Source organism: Pogona vitticeps, chromosome 2 (genome assembly GCF_051106095.1).
Source record: "Pogona vitticeps strain Pit_001003342236 chromosome 2, PviZW2.1, whole genome shotgun sequence".
NCBI classification, from domain to species: Eukaryota; Metazoa; Chordata; class Lepidosauria; order Squamata; family Agamidae; genus Pogona; species Pogona vitticeps.
This window is the reverse complement of record NC_135784.1, coordinates 132,582,249-132,603,144: the sequence shown is the minus strand read 5'-3', so window position 1 is coordinate 132,603,144 and position 20,896 is coordinate 132,582,249. Positions and strand designations below refer to the sequence as shown.

General features: G+C 41.7%; 1 protein-coding gene across 2 annotated transcripts in view; it reads left to right on the top strand.

Moving 5' to 3' along the window:
* The window catches only part of SEC14L1 (SEC14 like lipid binding 1), a 53,858-nt gene that overhangs the window by 12,805 nt on the left and 20,157 nt on the right, over positions 1 to 20,896 (top strand). For both annotated transcript variants that reach the window (XM_072990463.2, XM_020785988.3), the window contains exons 3-7: positions 15,830 to 15,979; positions 16,065 to 16,196; positions 17,977 to 18,105; positions 19,196 to 19,427; positions 19,936 to 20,045. In XM_072990463.2, coding sequence (XP_072846564.2) covers positions 15,830 to 15,979; positions 16,065 to 16,196; positions 17,977 to 18,105; positions 19,196 to 19,427; positions 19,936 to 20,045 — 753 coding nt within the window. The remainder of the gene's footprint in view (positions 1 to 15,829; positions 15,980 to 16,064; positions 16,197 to 17,976; positions 18,106 to 19,195; positions 19,428 to 19,935; positions 20,046 to 20,896) is intronic.

Below are 20,896 nucleotides of genomic sequence, written 5' to 3'. Positions count from 1 at the left end.
ATAGCGCCGCCATTTTCGGTGCCTCTAAAGCGAGGAATCCGTGCCTGAAAACAGAGGGAGGCCATTTTGAAACCGCCGATCAGCTGTGCGAAAATGGGGGATTTGCGATGATCGCTTCCCTGCGATCATCGCAAAGCTAAATTCCCCCATAGGGAACATCGCAAAGCGATCACTTTTGCAATCGCAAAAACTCCATCGCAAAGCGATTTTGTCGCTATACGGAGCAATTGCTATGCGAGGCACCACTGTATTAATATATCCAAACAGCAGATTTGCAGCACTGTCCTATCCAGGATTACATAATAGTTACTATTAGCCATATTTGAGGTAAAGAAGTTTTCTTGTGTTCAGTGCAATATTCCTCAGTAAGCCAAGTTTTTTTTCTGTACAGGGAATCAAAGTGTAACGCTCACCTTTTGAATTTACTTGCGAGTATGTTAACACAAAAAAGGGTGTAACCATGTACTCCTGTTTTGAGTAAGGGTAGAAGGGTGATCTATGATTTATATGTCCTTGTTTTGGGAATTGTCCATCATTTATAAAATATTTCATTGCTGGCTGGATAGCCAAGTGGTTTAGATATCTGACTGCAGAACCAGAGGCTGGGAGTTTGATTCCCCACTGTGCCTCCTACAAGTACAGCCAGTCTGTATGGGCTTGGACAAGCTGCACAATCCCACAATGTTGTTGTTAAAAAAATACCAGACACAGTCAATCAGAAAAGCATTGTCTGGTATTATATAATGGATGCAGGTTTTAATCAAAAACCTATTAAATATTGGTGAAGTATGTACAGTGGACCCTTGACTTATAGACGGCTTGACTTACAGACTTTTTGAGTTACAGACTTCTCTGGCCGCAAAATTTAGGTTTGACTTGCAGACTGAGATTTGACTTACAGACCAGAAAAAAACCAAAATGGAACAAAAACGGCCTGTTATGGGATTAATCGGTTTTCAATGTACTGTAGGTCAATGGAGACTTGACTTACAGACTTTTTGACTTGAGAACCGCCTTCCAATACGGATTAAGTTCTCAAGTGAAGACCCCACTGTATGCTGTTCCTAATACTGCCATTTTTGTAGCTCTGCTAGTGTTATTTTTGAGGTCTGTAACTGCTTATAATACTTTATGAAATTTCTTGATATTGTTCCCAAAGCCCCGATGATTATGGAGACGACTAAAGTGTGTTTTCTCCACAAGCAAGATGTTTTGATTGCCAGATACAGTGGTGCCCCACATAGCGACGATAATCCGTTCCGGAAAAATCGTTGCTATACGGATTCGTCGCTATAAGGGGCAAAAAAGCCCATAGAAATGCATTAAAACGTGATTAATGCGTTCCTATGGGCTTCAAACTCACAGTTCAGCGAAGAACCTCCATAGCGTGGCCATTTTCGCTGTTCGGTAAGGGAGGAATCCGTCCCAGAAACAGCGGGCGGCCATTTTGAAACCGCCAGTCAGCTGTTATAAAAGCATTGCTATGATCGGAACAGATCATAGCAAAGCGAAGTTCCACTGCCAACCAGCCCCGGATGACGCCCGGCCTCCTTGCCGGGGCTGTGCCGGGGCACAGACGGGTGGGCCGGAGGGTCTTTCTCCGGTGAGCAGCGGGCTGGAGGGAGGCAGCCGCCCAGGGTGGGAAGGGGGGTGGGAAGGGGCGCGCCGACCACCAACTGCTCGCCAGCCAGTCAGCTAGCCCGGGAGACACCCGGCTAAGGCCGGCGAGTGAGGGCTTGGAGGAAGGCAGCCGCCCAGGGTGGGAAGGGGGGTGGGAAGGGGCGCGCAAGCCTAACACCGGTCGCCAGCTAGCCCGGGAGACACCTGGACAAGGCCGGCAAGCAGCGGGCTGGAAGAAGGCAGCCGCCCGGGGTGGGGAGGAGGGGAGGGAAGGGGCGCGCCAGCCTAACGCCGCTCACCAGCTAGCCCGGGAGACACCCGGACAAGGCCGGCAAGCAGCAGGCTGGAAGAAGGCAGCTGCCCGGGGTGGGGAGGAGGGGAGGAAAGGGGCACGTCAGCCTAACGCCGTCAGCCAGCCCCGGAAGCCTGGTCTGCATGGCCGGGCGAGAGCAAGGGGGAGGGAGCGCGGCTGTCTCCAGCCAGCGAGGGCTCGGAGGCAGGCAGCCGGGAAGGGGCTCGCCACTGACCGCCAGCCAGCCAGCCCCGGATGCCCGGTCTCCTTGGCGGGGCGCAGACGGAGCGAGGAGGAGGTCTCTGGCGCGCCACCCCCCCCCATCCAGCCTCTGCAGCCCTGATCCCGGTCCGGGCGGGCGCCTCCTCCTTTGCAGCGCTCTGGTTCGGCGCCCGCCCCAGAAGTATAGCCGGGGATTGGGGCCAGGCCCTTCGCCCCTCCTTCCCTCCTCCTGAGGCAGGCACCAATCAGGAGCACCCCTGCTAGCCCCCCAAAGGACCGCCCGTCAGCTGTTCCAAAAGGCGAGCCTTTGGGCTGCTCGCGGCAAGGTGCTTCTCTGGGAAGCGCTTCTGACACCTCTGCCTGATGTTCCCATGGGTTTTTTGGAGGCTGGCAAGTTATATTTTTTGCAGAATGATCAGTATTCCAATTTTGTCACTCCATCATGTCACTCCATCAATTTTGTAATCTGTGCGATCTTTGGACATTCACAGATGAAGTGTGACACAGTTTCATTTTTTTCTTGGTGGAATCAACAATTATTTTTTATTCCACTTATTCAACACTTAGCACTTCTTGAATCCTAGCTTTCATTGGTTTGGAGTGCTCATTTTTGTGGAGCAAAAACCAAGCCTTTGGTTTCTTTCTTAGTGGTCTCCAGTTTTAGCCATGCCCATGTTGAATTATTATTATACTTTTCATCAATATTTCTGAGGTTTTATCTATGTCAGTGGCCCCCAACCTTGGGCCTCCAGATGTTCTTGGACTTCAACTCCCAGAAATCCTGGCCAGCAGAGGTGGCGGTGAAGGCTTCTGGAAGGTGTATTCCAAGAACATCTGGAGACCCAAGGTTGGGGACCACTGATCTATGTAGTGGTTTATTTTTATTTTCAAATTGTTTTTTCTATGGAGCCATTGTTTTTGTTTACAAAATATCCTCCATTTTCACCGCCTTAGAAAATTTTTCTCTGCTTGTACATACATAATCATTTAGGTTTCTTTTTTTCCTCCTCTGCTACCTGCTGTATTGCAGTAATCCACAGCCTTCAATTTTTTGTGGTAAATATAATCTGTCCACATCACTTTTTGGGTGTAGTGCTTGTTGCATGTTCATTAGTTTCCATGTTTTCTGATCCAATTCTTCTAATTCGCTTTGAGTCCAATCCATTATTCTAGCTGGGTATCTGATTACTGGAACTGCCCTTGTGATGATGATGATGATTCAAAAACACCAGGAACAGTCAATATTGTAAAAACATTAACTGGTATTAAAATCTAAGTATCTGTTAAATATTGGCAGAGTATGTATGCTGTTCCTAATATTGCATTTTTTGTAGCTCTGAAGGTGTGGTTGTAGCTCTGATGGTGTGGTAATTATTATTATCATCATTAATATCATTATCATTTACTTAAGTTGTTCAGAAAAGGCAGAGTTGAGAAGTTAAAGAGCAGCATCAGTGAAAAAATAAGACCTAACCTGAAAATAAGCCATAGTATGATTTTTCAGGATGTTTGTAATATAAGCCCTACCCCAAAAATAAGCCCCAGTTAAGTGAAACCCCACTCTCCACCACTGTGCACTAACTAGAAGAACTTGACATGACTGTATTTGAATAAATATACAGTGGTGCCCCGCATAGCGACGATAATCCATTCCAGGAAAATCGTCGCTATCCGGAATCATCGCTATCCAAAACGAAAAACCCCATAGGAACGCATTAAACTCCATTTAATGCATTCCTATGGGGGGAAACTCAACGCTGTGCGGAAATCCTCCATACAGCCACCATTTTCACCGCCCGGTATGTGAGGAAACCGTGCGAAAACACAGTGGGCGGCCATTTTTTTTCCAGTGGCCATTTTGGAACTGCCGATCAGCTGTTTAAAAAAACATCCCATTGCGAAGATCGGTAAGCGAAACGCTTACCGATCATCGCAGTGCGATATTTGGCCATTAAAAACATCGCAATGTGATCGCTTTTGCAATCGCAAAAGCGACATCACTATGCGGATTCATCGTTAAATGGGGTGCTCGCTATGCGGGGCACTACTGTAGATTGTTGTACATAAAAAAAACACCCCCTGAAAATAAGCTCTAATGCATTTTTGGAGCAAAAATTAATATAAGACCCTGTCTTATTTTCAGAGAAACAAGGTAAAAAGGGTGCCCAAAAGAGGAAAATTCCAGTTGTTTGTATCATGGAGGTATCATGAAAACCTGTAATTAACATAACTATGCAGGGACTACAGCTAGGTAAAGGTTCCCCTTGACATTTAGTCCAGTCCAACTCTAGGGCACGGTGCTCATCCCCATTTCCAAGGCATAGAGCCGGCGTTTGTCCGAAGACAGTTTCCATGGCCAGCGCAACTAGACGCGGAACGCGTTACCTTCCCACTGAGGTGATACCTATTTATCTACTCGCATTTTGCATGCTTTCGAACTGCTAGGTTGGCGAGAGCTGGAACAAGTGACGGAAGCTCACTCCATCACATGGATTCGATTTTACGACTGCTGGTCTTCTGACCTTGCAGCACAAAGGCTTTTGTGGTTTAACCCGCAGTGCCACCACGTCCCTCTCGTGACTAGAGCTACCATATAAGAAAAACAAATTCCCAATAGAATGTGGCAAAATGCAAGAATTTCTCTTCTTCAGTTAACAGTTGAAGATATAAAGGAAGAACTATGTTATCTGCTCAACAGGTATGAATTACGGAGAAGCTAACTGTGAGTTTATGGATTAGGCAACATTTTCCAAAACCAGTCCCTCCAGATATGTGAGCTACAACTTTTATCAGCTTCACCTAACGTGGCCAGTTTTTAGGGGAGGTCAGAGTGATATTTCACAATATCTAATGGGACCCAGGTTGGGAATGGCTGGGTTAAGGATTATGAGCTTCAAACATGTTGCAAAGATTTCTGTATTTGGAATGTATGAAAAAGCACTTATTTGATCCTTGTGTGGATACCCAGCTCTGGAAATTTTTACCTACCTAGACCAAGTTCAGGCTACTCCCAAAAGTGAAAAATATGGCAACAGTTAAAATTGAGACAGTTGTAGGCCCTGGAGTCAGAAAGTTGAAGTAACAACTGAACAGACAGATTTCTGAAAGCGTGGCAGTCTTAACATAATGTTTTTTTTACATGCATTGTCATTTTAACGAAGCAGCAGGCCATCATGCTGTAATGTACTTGTTTTGATAATACTGAACTCTACACATAACCTGAGTGACTCAAAGGGTACATGTATTGTATTTGGAGCCTCCTGCTTCCTGCAAGACTGGGAACTAATGCCATGGAATTTAAACATGTAGGGGCCACAGTAGGAGAGAAACCAATGAGCTTCCTGATGGAATTGCTTACTTTTCCAAATTGTATGGTGTTTCTTCACTTGGTGGAAAATGTAAGTGACATCACCTTTGGGTATCATTCAAGAACCTCAGTTGCCCTGCCAGTACATTTTCCTTTTGGACTCCCTTTGAGAGAAGCTTTTTACTCTCCTCTATAGCTTTTCTAAATCTAGGTTGCCAGGTTCATAGTACTGCTTCTGTAATTTTTTTTTTTTGCGTAAGTATGGTATCTGATATCTGTACACTACAGATACTGCTGTTGTACTTAGTATTGTTTAATAAAAAATAACTGGCTCATTCGTTAATGAGGTTTTTTTGGCTCCCAAAGGCAGCAGCTAAAGGAGAAAATAGTGCAATTTTTAAATCAAAGCAGAAGACTGTAGAACAGGAGATGCTGAAAGAAAGTCCAGACAGTTAAAACCTTGTGTAGATATTAAAGTTAACTCTAGGCATTCTGACAGTGCCAAAAAAAAAAAAAAAAAAAAGGAAAAAGGGAAAAAAAGGGCAAAGTATTCTTATACCGGCCCCATGGTGCTTAAAGCACTATCTGGGCAGTTTGCAGTTTAATTATGCAAGGTATACATTGCCCCCACCCTAAAGCAAGCTCAATTTACTGACCTCGGAAGGATGGAAATCTGAGTGAACCTCGGTGCCTCAAGGCTGCCTACAATATGGATAGTCTCATGTCATTATTTTATTTCTATTTCCCCCTCTCTCTTTTTCACATGTGACAAATATGAAACAAGTCTGGGACAGTGTGGATTTCATTTAAATAAAATTAATTTAAATAATGATTTAAATTTTAAAAATCAGATTTTTTGTCAATTTAAGCAAAATATGAATACTTTATTTATATCATGATTTTAAATCAATATGATTTTTTTAAAAAAATCATTGATTTTTATCCACCCAAGTGTGCGGTCATTGGGACATCAAATCTTTTAATGTTATCAAAGGTGAATCTTTTAAATATTCAACATATACTTCTGAATTTTAGCCAAATCATATTAAATTCCTTTGGGGAAAGACTGTAGCTTAAAATAGTGCGCTTTTTTTAGCGATGGTAGTTTGATGTTTATGCAGTAACTTCCATGTTCTTAGAGCACCTGTGCTAGCAATAAGTTTTAGAAATTGGGACTTATTCCCTTATCAGTGGTGTTTTGGTATATTCATATGGGGCTTGGTTGCTTTGTGGCTTCCTGTAAAATGTGTATGCTGCAGGAACAGTTGTGTTTTCGAACAACATGTGCTGGAAGGCCACAGTGTCAGCAGAAGGCAACAGGAACCATTAATCTATTCCCTGATCATCCTCAGCTTAATGAGTATGGGTTCATTTTTATCTAGAACAGTGGTTCCCAACTGTTATTAACCCTAGGCATTCTGACAATGCAAAGAAGAAGAAGAAGAAGAAGAAGAAACAAAATAGCAAAGTGTGTTGCTTATACCAGTGCTACTGGACTGCAACTCCCAGATTTCTTCACCACCAGCTGTGCTGGCCAAGGTTTCTGGAAGCTGCAGTCTGTGAGCACCTGGATTACCCAAACTGGGAACCACTGATCTAGAGGACACTTGGAACTCTACTCCTATGGTGGACTTTGTTGGAATCACCACTTTTGGCAAATTGTTGAGGATCCTGTTGGAGTGGCTCTGTGATGAATAAACTTGCTGTTCCAGTTTAGTGAGTAACTCCTAACTGTGTAGCTGAATAACTACACAGGTCAAGATGGCAGTGAGGGGCCTTGTAAATGGCCCAGCAGCATGTGGAAGGAAATACAAGGCTTGTGAAAGTTCAGTGCCTTTGCAGCTATTTTGCTAAACATTGAACAGATTGTATTGAAGTTTCATTGTCAGGATTTAACTAGCACAGGCTGCACTGCAACAGCTGCTTTCTGGACTGGAACTCTGAACCTAGTTTATGGGTTAGGATTTTTCTTATAAAGCCTGGAAAATTGGGAGACACTCTCTGTGTTAAATATACTTTGGGCCGACCAATTTTAGAGAATAACCAATTTTAGAGAATAACAGTGTGCAACATAGTGCTGATAGCAGTATGCCTTGGCTTACACCTTTAGGACAAAGTCAGGTTCATTGTGACTGCAAATTTGCCAGACTGTCACCACAGTGTATTTCATCTGGAATGACTGCCGGATAGTATTTACCACTCAGAGTAGCTTTGCTGTGACAAAATGACCCAATCATTGGGTAGAAAAACTATCCTGCTTGTATTGCAGATGGATTGCTTTGCCTCTCAAATTCAAAGCCAATCCAGCCACTGTAATTTTCAGAAAATTCTTTTTATTCCTGAAATTGTTGGTGTCACTTATTCTCTAAATTACTTTACCTAGCATATATGCATATCTGTGTGCATGCACACGCACCCACACCCACCCACCCACAGAGAGAGAGAGAGAGAGAGAGAGAAGGGTTTTCAAGTGTTCCTCTGAGCCACATTTTTTAATATTTTGTTTCCTCATGAATTCTTCTTTATGCGTGTTGGTGCTTCCAAAGTGGAAGGGTCTGCAAACAGGGTGCCATCACTGCCCAGGGGATACCCAGACGTGTTCACAATCGTCACATTTTGGGGAGGAGACTCCTTCCATGTCCCCCATGATGAATTAATACATTAAAGGAGTTAACATCTTGTGTGAAACATATGATCTTCCCTGTACAGCTAGACATTCTGTGGGCGATCTAAATGATTCATATCTTGAATCTGAAATAAGCCAACTCTATTTTACTTTCAGAATATTGAAGCTATAACACGTCAAGCCGAGCATATCTTTTTATAATGGATTTTAACACCTGTATATGTCTACCCTTCATGAGGTATCATGGCAAACTGTAAAACATCTTTTAGAAACCAGATATCTAATAACGATTCTCCTGTGGATCTTTTTGGATCTTTTCTATATACTATATTAAGGTTCTTTAACATAAGTCAAGCAAACAACATAAGGCAATTAATTAAAACATTTCAACTGCTTAGAAATTTGCGACAAATTTGAAATAACTTGTTAAGACTGTCACCTGGCAAATAATCAGGGTTTCTATATGACTTTAATTACTGGAAAGTTATATAGAATAAGCCCTTAGAGTATACCCACATGAGAACTGAAACGGTATCGTTTGAAAACCAGCTTATAAATAGTCAAGCTACTCTCTCAGCCAACGCTTATTTCAGGTCTTCTGGTTGCTAAGCAACTTCTTCATTTTCATGGCTTGAGATGAGATTTTAAAGTTTGTGTGGGAAAGGAGGAATGTTTGAAGCAGAGGTTTGGTGATGACTGATCTTGTCATATCTTAACATAAAAAGGAATTGCTCTTAGAAAATGAAATACCTCGCCAGCTGACCGCACACAACCCTTCTAAGGAAAGTCCATGTGGTGAACTATTTAATTAAAATGAAAGTGTCTCTGTGTTGGTTTTAGTAAAGTATTCTAAGTATAACTACATAAATATCACCATTAAAAATGTATGACCTTGGATCTGCCACATGTTTAACCATTGCTATTATGTAGAAAGCCTTAGAAAGCCTGGCTAACAACAAGGCCAGTGGAGGTGATGGCATTCCAGTTGAACTATTTAAAATCTTGAAAGATGATGCTGTTAAGGTGCTACATTCAATATGCCAGCAAGTTTGGAAAACCCAACAGTGGCCAGAGGACTGGAAAAGATCAGTCTACATCCCAATCCCAAAGAAAGGGAGTGCCAAAGAATGCTCCAACTACCGCACAATTGCACTCATTTCACACGCTAGCAAGGTTATGCTCAAAATCCTCCAAGGTAGGCTTCAGCAGTATGTGGACCGAGAACTCCCAGAAGTACAAGCTGGATTCCGAAGAGGCAGAGGCACTCGAGACCAAATTGCTAACTTGCGCTGGATTATGGAGAAAGCCAGAGAGTTCCAGAAAAACATCTACGTCTGCTTCATTGACTATGCAAAAGCCTTTGACTGTGTGGACCACAACAAACTATGGCAAGTTCTTAAAGAAATGGGAGTGCCTGACCACCTTATCTATCTACTAAGAAACCTATATGTGGGACAGGAAGCAAGAGTTAGAACTGGATATGGAACAACTGATTGGTTCAAAATTGGGAAAGGAGTACGACAAGGCTGTATATTGTCCCCCAGCTTATTCAACTTATATGCAGAATACATCATGCGGAAGGCTGGACTGGAGGAATCCCAAGCCGGAATTAAGATTGCCAGAAGAAATATCAACAACCTCCGATATGCAGATGACACCACTCTGATGGCAGAAAGTGAGGAGGAATTAAAGAACCTTGTAATAAGGGTGAAAGAAGAGAGTGCAAAAAATGGTCTGAAACTCTACATCAAAAAAACTAAGATCATGGCCACTGGTCCCATCACCTCCTGGGAAATAGAAGGGGAAGATATGGAGGCAGTGACAGATTTTATTTTCCTGGGCTCCATGATCACTGCAGATGGAGACAGCAGCCATGAAATTAAAAGACGCCTGCTTCTTGGGAGGAAAGCGATGACAAATCTTGACAGCATCTTAAAGAGCAGAGACATCACCTTGCCAACAAAAGTCCGAATAGTCAAAGCTATGGTTTTTCGTGTCGTGATGTATGGAAGTGAGAGCTGGACCATAAAGAAAGCAGACCACCGACGAATTGATGCCTTTGAATTGTGGTGCTGGAGGAGACTCTTGAGAATCCCCTGGACTGCAAGGAGAACAAACCTATCAATTCTAAAGGAAATCAACCCTGAGTGCTCACTGGAAGGACAGATCCTGAAGCTGAGGCTCCAGTACTTTGGCCATCTAATGAGAAGAAAAGACTCCCTGAAAAAGACCCTGATGTTGGGAAAGTGTGATGGCAAGAGGAGAAGGGGACGACCAAGGATGAGATGGCTGGACAGTGTCTGCGAAGCAACCAACATGAATTTGACACAACTCCGGGAGGCAGTAGAAGATAGGAGGGCCTGGCGTGCTCTGGTCCATGGGGTCACGAAGAGTCGGACACGACTAAACAACTAAACGAAAACAAATTATGTACGTACAGTATAGTCTTGAACAAAGACAAGGTAGCCCTTGTATTCCATTTCCCACTTCAACTGCCCCATCACTGGGTGGCTGCGACAATTTTTTTAAAAATTACTTGAGACCAGCATGTGTGCCCATCAAAGCTCCACAAATATTTCATAATGATGCAGTTTAGACAACTGTTCATAGGCTAAAATGCAGCTCCTGTTGCTGAGCAAACTGCCTGAATCTAAAATGAAATAACTGCAGGATGCTAAGGTAATATCCATGCCGCACAACTCAGTTTGAGGTTAGGCTTCAACATCTTGCCAGATGGTTTGCAAGGCAGCCTTTTTTGACTGCCTGATGCTCTGTGGCCAGAACCAACATAAGATGTAGTTCTAAACCAGGATTAATGTAACTGCACAGCAGACTGTTGTGGAAGAGGATTTATACTTTCTTGCTCATACTAGAAGGTATCCCTAATCTCCTTACTCCTGTGGCAGATGAGTTGTTGCAGTGGCAACGTATCCTTGCCTAATAGCAAGGCTGGATTTCTAGTGTAGCCGTGCTGATGGATGAAGCGTGCTTCTCCACCAAAACACAATAGTAGAGTCCTAGCCAAAGCCTTATTAAAAATGTCCATAACTGAAATTACATTTTTTTTAAACAGGAAAGCTAAAATTCTGTTACGGTTCTAGTATCCAAGTTCACAGACTTCTGAATCAGAAGGGCCTGTGATTTGTGGTACAGTTAAACTTCTTTAAAATAGAGAGTAAGGTCTTCCATTTTGAGCTCCAGTGTTTTGAGTTTAGAAGCTTATTGTGCATTATTTTTACAATCTTTGGTTTGCTCACAGCTGGCATGGAACCTAATATTGTTAGTATTCTGGCTTTGTGCTTTTAATACCCCGGTTGGATCCTTTGGGTTTATATAATAAGCATGATGATGCATTTATATACCTTGCAACTTCAGGGGTTCAAAGCCAGCTTTATTTTAAAAAGGAGATTTCTTTGACTTTAAATAAAATTATGATGGCATCTGGTATTTTATATTTATATTTGGGGCACTCAGACAAAAATGTGATCGGCATTGAAATGCCAAAAAACTAGGTTTTTAGAATGTATATAAAAAGAGAACACATAAAAAGCATTGTTGAATGTAAGCTACAACAGAAGTTGAAGAATATGGGCAATAGTAATAATTCAAAATATATTAAGTAGGTTCTTGGGGAGAGTCCTATAATCCTGTTTGGAAGTAGAATTTCTGTTTCAAAACATAGTTTATGGTTGTCTGGGCTCCCCTGTTTTTGGTATTCTCCTGTCTGTCAGTTCATTAACTCTGCATTAACCTAGAGGCAAAATCCAGAGCTGGAGTCCCGAAGGCAGCTCGTGTCATTCTGCCAACTCCTGCGACGTTGCTGGAACCAGTCGTATTGGCTTTCCATTGGACCATTTCAGCAATGTGGAGAGGGGGGATCTGCTGCTTGGGTAACAGCCTATCCTCCATATTACCTTACCCGGGCTTCATGCTCTGGAGAGGATACTCCTCGATTCAGAGCATGTTACCATAGTCTCTCTAGACTGAAGGATGCCTATGAACTCTGCAAAACATATTGCAACATAAGTGGGCGCCTGAGGCATCCTTTTAGTATGTTTATTTCAGGAAACAAGTTAAATACAAACACTGTTTTATAATACGATGTTTCCCTGAAAATAAGACAGGGTCTTACGAGGGGATGCTGATAAGTATTGAGCCTTACTCAGAAAAATTGAGCTAGGAAGGTGTAACTGCCACATGTATTCCCCCAGGAAGTCAGTGCACTTGTGACATCTGTCCTGCAGCTTCTTAAGCCCCTGCAAATAAAATTCTTCTGACTGCTGGTGTAACCACTCATTTGCAGCATTAGTTGCCTCCAGAACACTCCCAAATCGTTATATCTGTAGGTGTTTTTTGAGTTTGGGGAACAGATAATAGTCAGAAGGAGTCAGGTCGGGAGAATAGGGTGGATGGGGCATCACTTGAAAGCCTAAGGATGTCAGTTTTGCCATTGTTTCACCTGCAGTGTATGACGAGGTGTTATCATGCAACAGGATGACACATTTGGGGAGCTTTTCTCGACATTTTTCCTTGATGTTTTGCCTCAACTTCATCAATAAAGCACAGTAATATTTTGCATTGATGGTTGAACCCTATTTGAGGTAGTCCACCAGCAGAACTCCCTTCTTATCCCCAAAAAGCTGTTGCCATTTGCTTCTGCACCGACCTTTGCACGCGCAACTTCTTTGGCCGGGGGGAATCACTGTGCCTCCATTCTTTAGATTGTTACTTTGTCTCAGGATCATAATAGTAGATCCATCTCTCATCACTAGTTACCAGTTTGCCCAGGAAATCTGACTCATTTCTTGCAAAATGTTCCAAAACAGCCAACCATGACTCCACATGTTTCCTCTTTTGTTTGGTTGTCTAAAGTTTGGTGCCAGTTTTTTCATTTCCAAGTCGTTGTGGATAATGGCACCAACTCTTTCATGTGATATTTTCAGATATACAGTGGTGCCTCGCTTAACGAGCGCACCGTATAACGATGAAATCGCATAGCGATCCGTTTTTTTTTATCGCTAATGCGATCGCTCAACGAGCTTCAGATAGGGAGAAATTCGCTTTGCAAAGATCGGTAAGCGTTTCGCTTACCGATCTTCGCAAAACGAAGCTCCGACGATCAGCTGTTTGGCGGACAAAATGGCCGCCGGAAGCCCCAAAATGGCCGCGCGCAGCATTTTCGCGCCCTCCCCTCGCTTAACGAGGGCGCGAAAATGGCTGCCGGCCATAGGAAACCTCGCTGAACGGTGAGTAAAGGAGCCTTTTGGAACGCATTAAACGATGTTTAATGCGTTCCAATGGCTTTCCCTGTCCCGTTCAGCAATATTTCACTATAGCGAAGGTTAATCCGGAACGGATTAACCTCGCTATGCGAGGCACCACTGTATAGCAATACTTTTAGCTGATATTCGGCGGTCCTCCATGATCATGTCATGGATGGCTTTCACATTTGCAGGCAGAGACAGAAACAGGCCTTCCACTGGGTTTCTCACCTTCAACACCGAAATGGCCAGTTTTAAAATTGACAACCCAACGTTTAACTATTGCATATGAAGGGTCACTGTCACCCATAGTTTGTGACATATCATCATGGATCTGCTTTGCACCTTTCCCTTGGAGAAACAGGAACTTGACTATGGTCCTATGCTCTTCCACATTGAACTTTTCTGGAGGTGCTGCCATGTTCACTTTGGACTTGAACATGAAAAATAAGTTAAAATCATAGGTAGTTGATTTTTGCACCATTGAATACAGATAAATTGGCCAATATACCCTGCAATTTATAGCTTCCTAGCTCAATTTTTTTCTGGGAAAGGCTCAATACTTGTCAGGACTTGGAGTTTGCTGTCACCTATATACTGGTGATACCCAATTCTATTCCTCCTTTGCATCTATGTCTGAGATGCAGTTCTGGACCACTGTCTGGTTCCTTCCCTTGCAACAGAGTTAGAGGGGTATAGATGGGACAAACAAACAGAAATTTAAAACAGACAAGGCAGAAGGTCTACTCATAAGTAAAAAGGCAGATCAAGTATAGAGATTCAACCTGTGTTGCATGGAATTATGCCTCCTCCCCCCGACACCCAGGTTTGTAGTTCGAAGGTACTCCTGAAATAATAGCATTTTAATATTGTAACTGGTTTAAATTATTTTTACTGTGTGTTTTGTTGATACTTGTTCTTCAGCCACATTATAAATCATCTTGAGTCCCAGAGAAAGGTGTCATATAAAATAAATAAATAATGTCCATAGGTATGCAGGAATTCATGGTGAACTGTCAGTGCCTATTAAATGATGAATCTACTACAACAACAGTCATTGTTATACTGGTGTTAAGCAGCTGCACATCATCATGTGGTGCTTTCACAGGATCCCTTAATTATCAGCAATTCGTTGCTGTGAGTTTATGCCATTTCTGTATCTATGCAATGGGATTTTGCCCACTAGAAGTCAGGGTTGCTCTTTATATAATCACGAGTTGCAGTGGCTGAATGGCTGTAATTAATAGTTGGCTGGGGAACGCACATGGAACAGTCTGTGTAGTCAGGCCAGCATTTCTCCTGCCTCACTGGATTTGCACAGCAGAAAGGAGGGAGGGAGGGGGCTTTTCCCCTTTCTCATTGGCCTCTTACTATTCTTTCATTAAATTTTCTTCTAGTTACTTCCAGTAGTAAAGAAATAACTGTGATAGCTATAAAGCTGCTTTAATTTTTACCTCATTCCAAGGGGTGTGTCAGATAGGCTTCCCTGTTTGAGACTGAGTCCTTTGCAGAGAAGACCTGGTTTTCAGGAAAATGCTACCTGTTGCGTTTTCTTTTCAAGCCCCTCAATACAGAAGGAGGAAACTGGTCCTGTAGGCATCTAAAGTTCTCTGGTCATTGATCACACTGTCTAGAAGTGATGGGACTTGTAATTCATCATCATCTGAAGGTCCACAGGTTCTTCACATATAGTTATTTTTTTACTACACAAAAAACAGACCACTCTGAATGTGAAAAGGTGGTATAGAAGGAAACCTTGATGCTGTGGTGTCACATGTTACAATGATTTCAAAAGATCAGCTGCAACAGATATGTATTTGAGACCTCACTTATTTTTCTTTAGTAGTTGAAAATATATTTTAGAGAGGATATAAACTGCAAAATTGTTCCTGTGAGCTTCAAATTATGGGTCCAAGAATAAGGAAGACAAAATCGTTTTTACACCTTGAGTCCTTTTCTTGGCATTTTTGTTTCTGGTTTTATTTTCTCATTTGTTTTTTTTTTTAAATATAATGTCATATATTGCTTTTTCTGTGTAAGATTCACTAAGTACCACCACAATCTTGTTGTTGCTGAAATAGGGCTGCTGCTGTCTGAGCAGCCTAATAAAAGGCATTATATTCCTAAGCAGAAGTATAGGCTGGTAAATGGTACATTGCAGTCATTAGATAGATTCAGCTGCTGTGTTCAGGGACAACCCTTATGGTAAGGAACAAGCTTTAGATCTCTCTATTAGATTCCAGGGAAGTGTTTGGAAGAGTTTTTTGGATGGTTCTCTGAAGGAATGAAAAATTAGTCTTTTTAAAGTTCTCCAGTGCCATATATTGCTGCTGATGGATAGATATTTGAGGTGTGTGCACTAGCTGTTTTGCATATTTAATAGGTCTTTAAGAATTGAAGCGAACAGAACAGTTGTGATCAATTTAACTTAACCATATGAAAATGCCACCGGGAGAGTCTTGTAACAGAGGCTTGAAGTGTGTTTTCCCTTCCCATTGCAGGCTTATGAAAAGCGGTTTCCCACATGCCCTCTTATTCCCATGTTTGTCGGCAGTGATACTGTGAATGAATACAAGAGTGAGGATAGGGCTGTCCATGTGATTGAAAGGCGCTGCAAACTGGATGTTGATGCACCACGACTCCTGAAAAAGGTAGCTGAATTCAGTTGATTTGAAGGCCTGAGCAGTTATTTGCCAAGCTACTTCTTTTCTAATGTAGTCTCTAATCTTTTCTCAGATTGCCGGGGTTGATTATGTTTACTTTATTCAAAAGAACTCCTTGAATAGAAGAGACCGCACTTTACACATAGAGGCCTACAATGAAACTTTCTCAAACAGAGTTGTCATTAATGAATGTTGCTGTTACACGGTGAGTAAGGACCAGTGTGAATAGAGCTTTTCTGGACTTTCGGTAGATGTCTACTTTTGACCCTTTGTAGAAACATGGAGAACTGCATTATATGGAGTCAGGCCATTGATCCGTCTAACCCAGTATTGCCAACTCTTACTAGCAGCAGCTCTTCCAGAGTTTCAGAGATGCTTCTTTCCTAGCCCTGTCTGGACATATCTGATGTTCCCTGGTGGTTTAATGGTCAAATACTAATCAGGCACAACCCACAACCCTGCTTAGTTTTCAAAATTAAATGAGGTTGGTGTTTTCTGAGTGCTGCAGTTGCCTTGCCTTATTAGGGAGGTGCTATATTGCACATAGGGGTTCCTGTCATTTTCTAGCTGCTTGAGTTTAGATGTAAGAACACACTGGAAAGTTATTCCATTAGACAGAATCCCACATTACTTTACACGGCCTAGTTTCTTATATTTGAACAGTCTTTGTGTTTGAGCAATACAGGCAATATAAACATGGACATATGGGTGCTCAGAGCTGTGAACTTTGCATTTTCATTCTGGCTGGAAACATGCAATAGCAGATAACAAATTACCAATGTCTTACAGGCATCCATTTTTTCCTCATGTCTTCTTTTTAAAAAAACTGACTCGCAAAATGACCTAAAGAACTCTCTAATGTGCACAAGTTTTCATTCTTGTCAAGGGAAGTTTTAGCAGGTGTGAAGGATTTCAGATTTTGTCCTTCACCTTGTTGGCTTTTGTATGTCAATGTGAACATCCTTGTTTTTATCCATCTTCCAGAAGAAACATTGGGGGCCCCGTCAAGATGTTCTAAAATTCATAGAGCCATCCAACTTATTTACCCATTTTTGTTTGCATTTTGTCTAAAGATGGTGTTGCATAAGCACAGAAGGAAAGAAAAGAGTATTGATGTAGAAGAGAGAGTATATGAGGTGTGCGCATGGACACAGTGCCCACCAAAATGCATTTGAATGTTTTTAGACATCGCAGTGAAACCAAGCAACACTATTTCCATTGTAGAACATAAAGAGAAATAACAGTGCTTTGCTTATAGGTCCCTCTGACTGAAATTATTAGAAAGGCACTAGTCAGAATATGACATTTTGAGTACTATGCAAATAATTAATTCAGTAAGAGGCCAGGGTTTGGCCATCCTGAAGTGAAATCTTCATTTTTGACACATGTTTATTTGTAGCATTAATTGATAAGAGGAAAATAGGCTTAATACTTTGATTTTGATAAATACTGTCAATCCAACTTTGCATTGGGTCAACCAGACTGTTACAATGCTTATACCTCGACTAAAAACAGTACAGAATTATTGCTTTCTGTATGGCAGTAGTCGGACTATTTTTGTTGAGATGGGGATGGCAAATTAGAAAAAGGCTAACAGTAGTAACTTTTATGTAGTCTCAAGTGTCAAATATAGAGAGTAGGCAGCTATTTGCATCTTGCCTTCTCTGAAACGAGGCTAAAATATGGGGAATATCTGACCACTTGCATCTTGCTTTTTCTGATCTTAAAACGGGAATAAAAATCAAGAAGACTCCAAGCTGCAAAATGTAGATTTTTACCAATTCTGCCATCTCCTGAGATCTTAGAGCTTATTGTTATATGGCTATATTTTGCTTGCCATGAATCTGTGTTGCCTATAGTTGCTCTTTCTTGGCAACCCTTGTTCCCGTAGTTTATATGCCATGCTACTGAAGCAATCATTGTTGTGACAATCATGTTTTTTTTTACACTGGCCATTCTATTACCTTTATTTTTCAACTTTTCAGGTGCACCCAGACAATGAAGACTGGACATGTTTTGAGCAGTCTGCAAGCCTTGATATTAAATCTTTCTTTGGCTTTGAGAGCACAGTAGAAAAAATTGCCATGAAACAATACACTAGCAATATTAAAAAGGTGAGCTTTCATGATTTTAGGTCTTTTGATTCATACTTGAGGAAGGATTATTGTCATTTAAGACTAAAAATAATTTTGAACCTATTTGGGATTGCTGCATGTTGTCCAGGTATAATTTTGTCATCTCTGGCTGCTCTCCTCCTCTGTTAGTTGTACATTTTAATGTGGATTATATGGGCAAAAATCTGTTCAGACTGGGACCAGCAAAATCTGTGTGTACACTGACTTGCTGTCCAGCACCTACTTATACTGATGTTTCTACCAGTCCCTGGAATAGATCATAAGGCTTCAGACTCTATTTTAGCAGTTTACATCAAAGTATTGCTTTTTTTTGTCTGAGAGCAGCCTTCCTTGACCTGGTTTCCCCTAGATGGTTTTATGCCACAACTCCCAGCATTCTTTACAATCAGAAATGGTGATTGTGGCTGATGGGAACATTCAGAAAGTGAAGGTTGGAAAAGTGTCCCCTGGAAGTAATTGGCCAAAGCTTCGGTGGCAGGATTTAGGGACATGTTTTGCTAACAGCTGTCAGATGTAAGGTACTTGGCTTATTGTACCCATGGTGTAAATTGTAGCCCCATTTTAAAGGGAGTTAAAGGTAGAAAGAGAGAATTGCAGTCTTATTCCCCTGCCTGTCACAATCTCCATGAGGAGAGGGACCCTCTGAAGTGGAAAACTTCTCTTTATATGTGGAATTTTCCTTCACATGGTTGGTGATCCTGAAAAAACAGGCTTTCCAATTATGTGCACATGTTCTATGCATAGCAAGCTGTACCCTTTTGACTGGGATAGGGCTAGAACTCTCCATTTGCACACTTTTCAGTTAGCTCTTTTTCAACTGCCTAAATATTGCTTATATATCTCTCACTGTGTGTGTGGGTGGGTGCCTTTTCAGAATCATGAGGGGAAATGCATTCTTTGCTACAGTAATTTCTGCTTAATGGTGGGTGGGTGATGCCAAGGGCAAGTGACAAATAGCATACTTCTTCCTTATAATAAAACTACTTTTCTGTAAGAAGGAGCCTGTAGAGTACAAGTATACTGATGCCTGTACAAACACATTGATAAAAGAACTGTGTTGCTTTTGAAGGGCAAAGAAATAATAGAGTACTACCTGAAGCAGCTAGAAGAAGAAGGAATAACGTATATTCCTCGTTGGACTCCTCCTGTTAAATACAACAATGACCATGGTAGATCTTATGTGAGACGACCACTATCCTCTCCAGTCAATGTACCTGAAACTGCCATTAAAGAGGGACTAAATCCCAAAGAAATGAACACTTGCAACAATGCATCGGATCCCACAGTTGGAACACCTGATGGTGCGTTGTTCGACTGTCGAGCCTTCTTGCACAACTGTTTTATGGCCTCTGCTATAGTCTCATGGAATGCTAATGGTACAGGAAGGAGTCTGTGCAACCATGCTGAAAATGACAGATTTTTGTCAGTCTTACTAAAAATTAAATGAGACATAACAAATTATACCTACAACACCATAATTTTATCTAGTTTTTTGTGGGCGGGGGGAGGAAGGGTGACATTCTGTAGAGAGTGGAACGTATTTGAGCTATGAGATGCAGAAAGGACAGGGCTGATAGAATTTGATGGGAGAGCAAAGAGCAAATAGGGGCAGCACATTAAAAAAAGCATCTCAGTTGGAAAGGCTTTCCCAAGCTGACGGGGGATGACCTTGAACCAAAGGCTTTAGAATGGCAGTTCATTCCAAAAATTGCAAACACCTGTTTGCATTTCAGGTATGTGTTCAAAAGGTGGCTTGTTAACTCATCTAGTGTTATCCTCTTTAAAACCATTGTGTTTCTACTATTTTAGATAAGCTGGATGCAGACTACATCAAGAGATATCTGGGTGATTTGACACCCCTTCAGGAAAGCTGCCTCATCCGGCTTCGTCAGTGGCTCCAAGAAACACACAAAGGCAAAGTAAGAATCTTTCTCTTTGCTGGACTTCCTGTCCATTAGAAAAGTTCGTATAGCCTGCAAGATTATCTGAAATCTTGGGGATGGACATTTATATATGCTGACCTTGAACTTGTTTGAGCCTGATACCTTTGGGGATATATTTTGTGGGCTCAGAAGGTCTAAATCTTTAAATCTGCTTCCCTGACTTTGGAGTCCAGCTGCTTTGGTACTCAAAGGAAGTAAAGCTTTGTCTTTGTAGCCTGGAGATTCTTTTTGCAATGCTAAAGTTTATGAAGCCTCTACAGCTTTACTAGTTTTACAATGAGGGGATTTCCTCTACTGGTGTAAGGATTATTGACATGGAAGAGTTGTCCCTTTAACCAATGCCAGGGTAGTTGTTTTTGCAAGGAATCTTCTGATGTCTTAAAGACGAATAAGTTTTACTTGGCAGAAGTTTTTGTGAACTGTGATCCACTGTGGGTAACGCTGGCTGCACTGGGCACAGTGTTTAAAAGTGCACCAGAATATATGTTTGGATGAGTGGTTCTTTTCTGCAGATACCATATCCTTTTCTCTTTTTCTTCGTGGAAAGCTATCTGTATTAATGTATACATTTATGGGACATTTTTAAAATAAAGGACAGCCTATCGTGATGGTAGAATTGAAAAGAATGAATGAAATCTTACATTCTCTCTCGCTCGCTCCCTTCCTTACCATCAGGTAAATTAATAATATTGTAAGACTGATATATGAGGGTTACTTTGCAAGTTGTGGTTATTATTCCTCTTAACACTAGCAAATAAATATTTTCAGCTGTAGAGATAAATTTTTGAAATCTAGGTTAAGCAATTTTGTTCTTTCGTTTTTGCAGA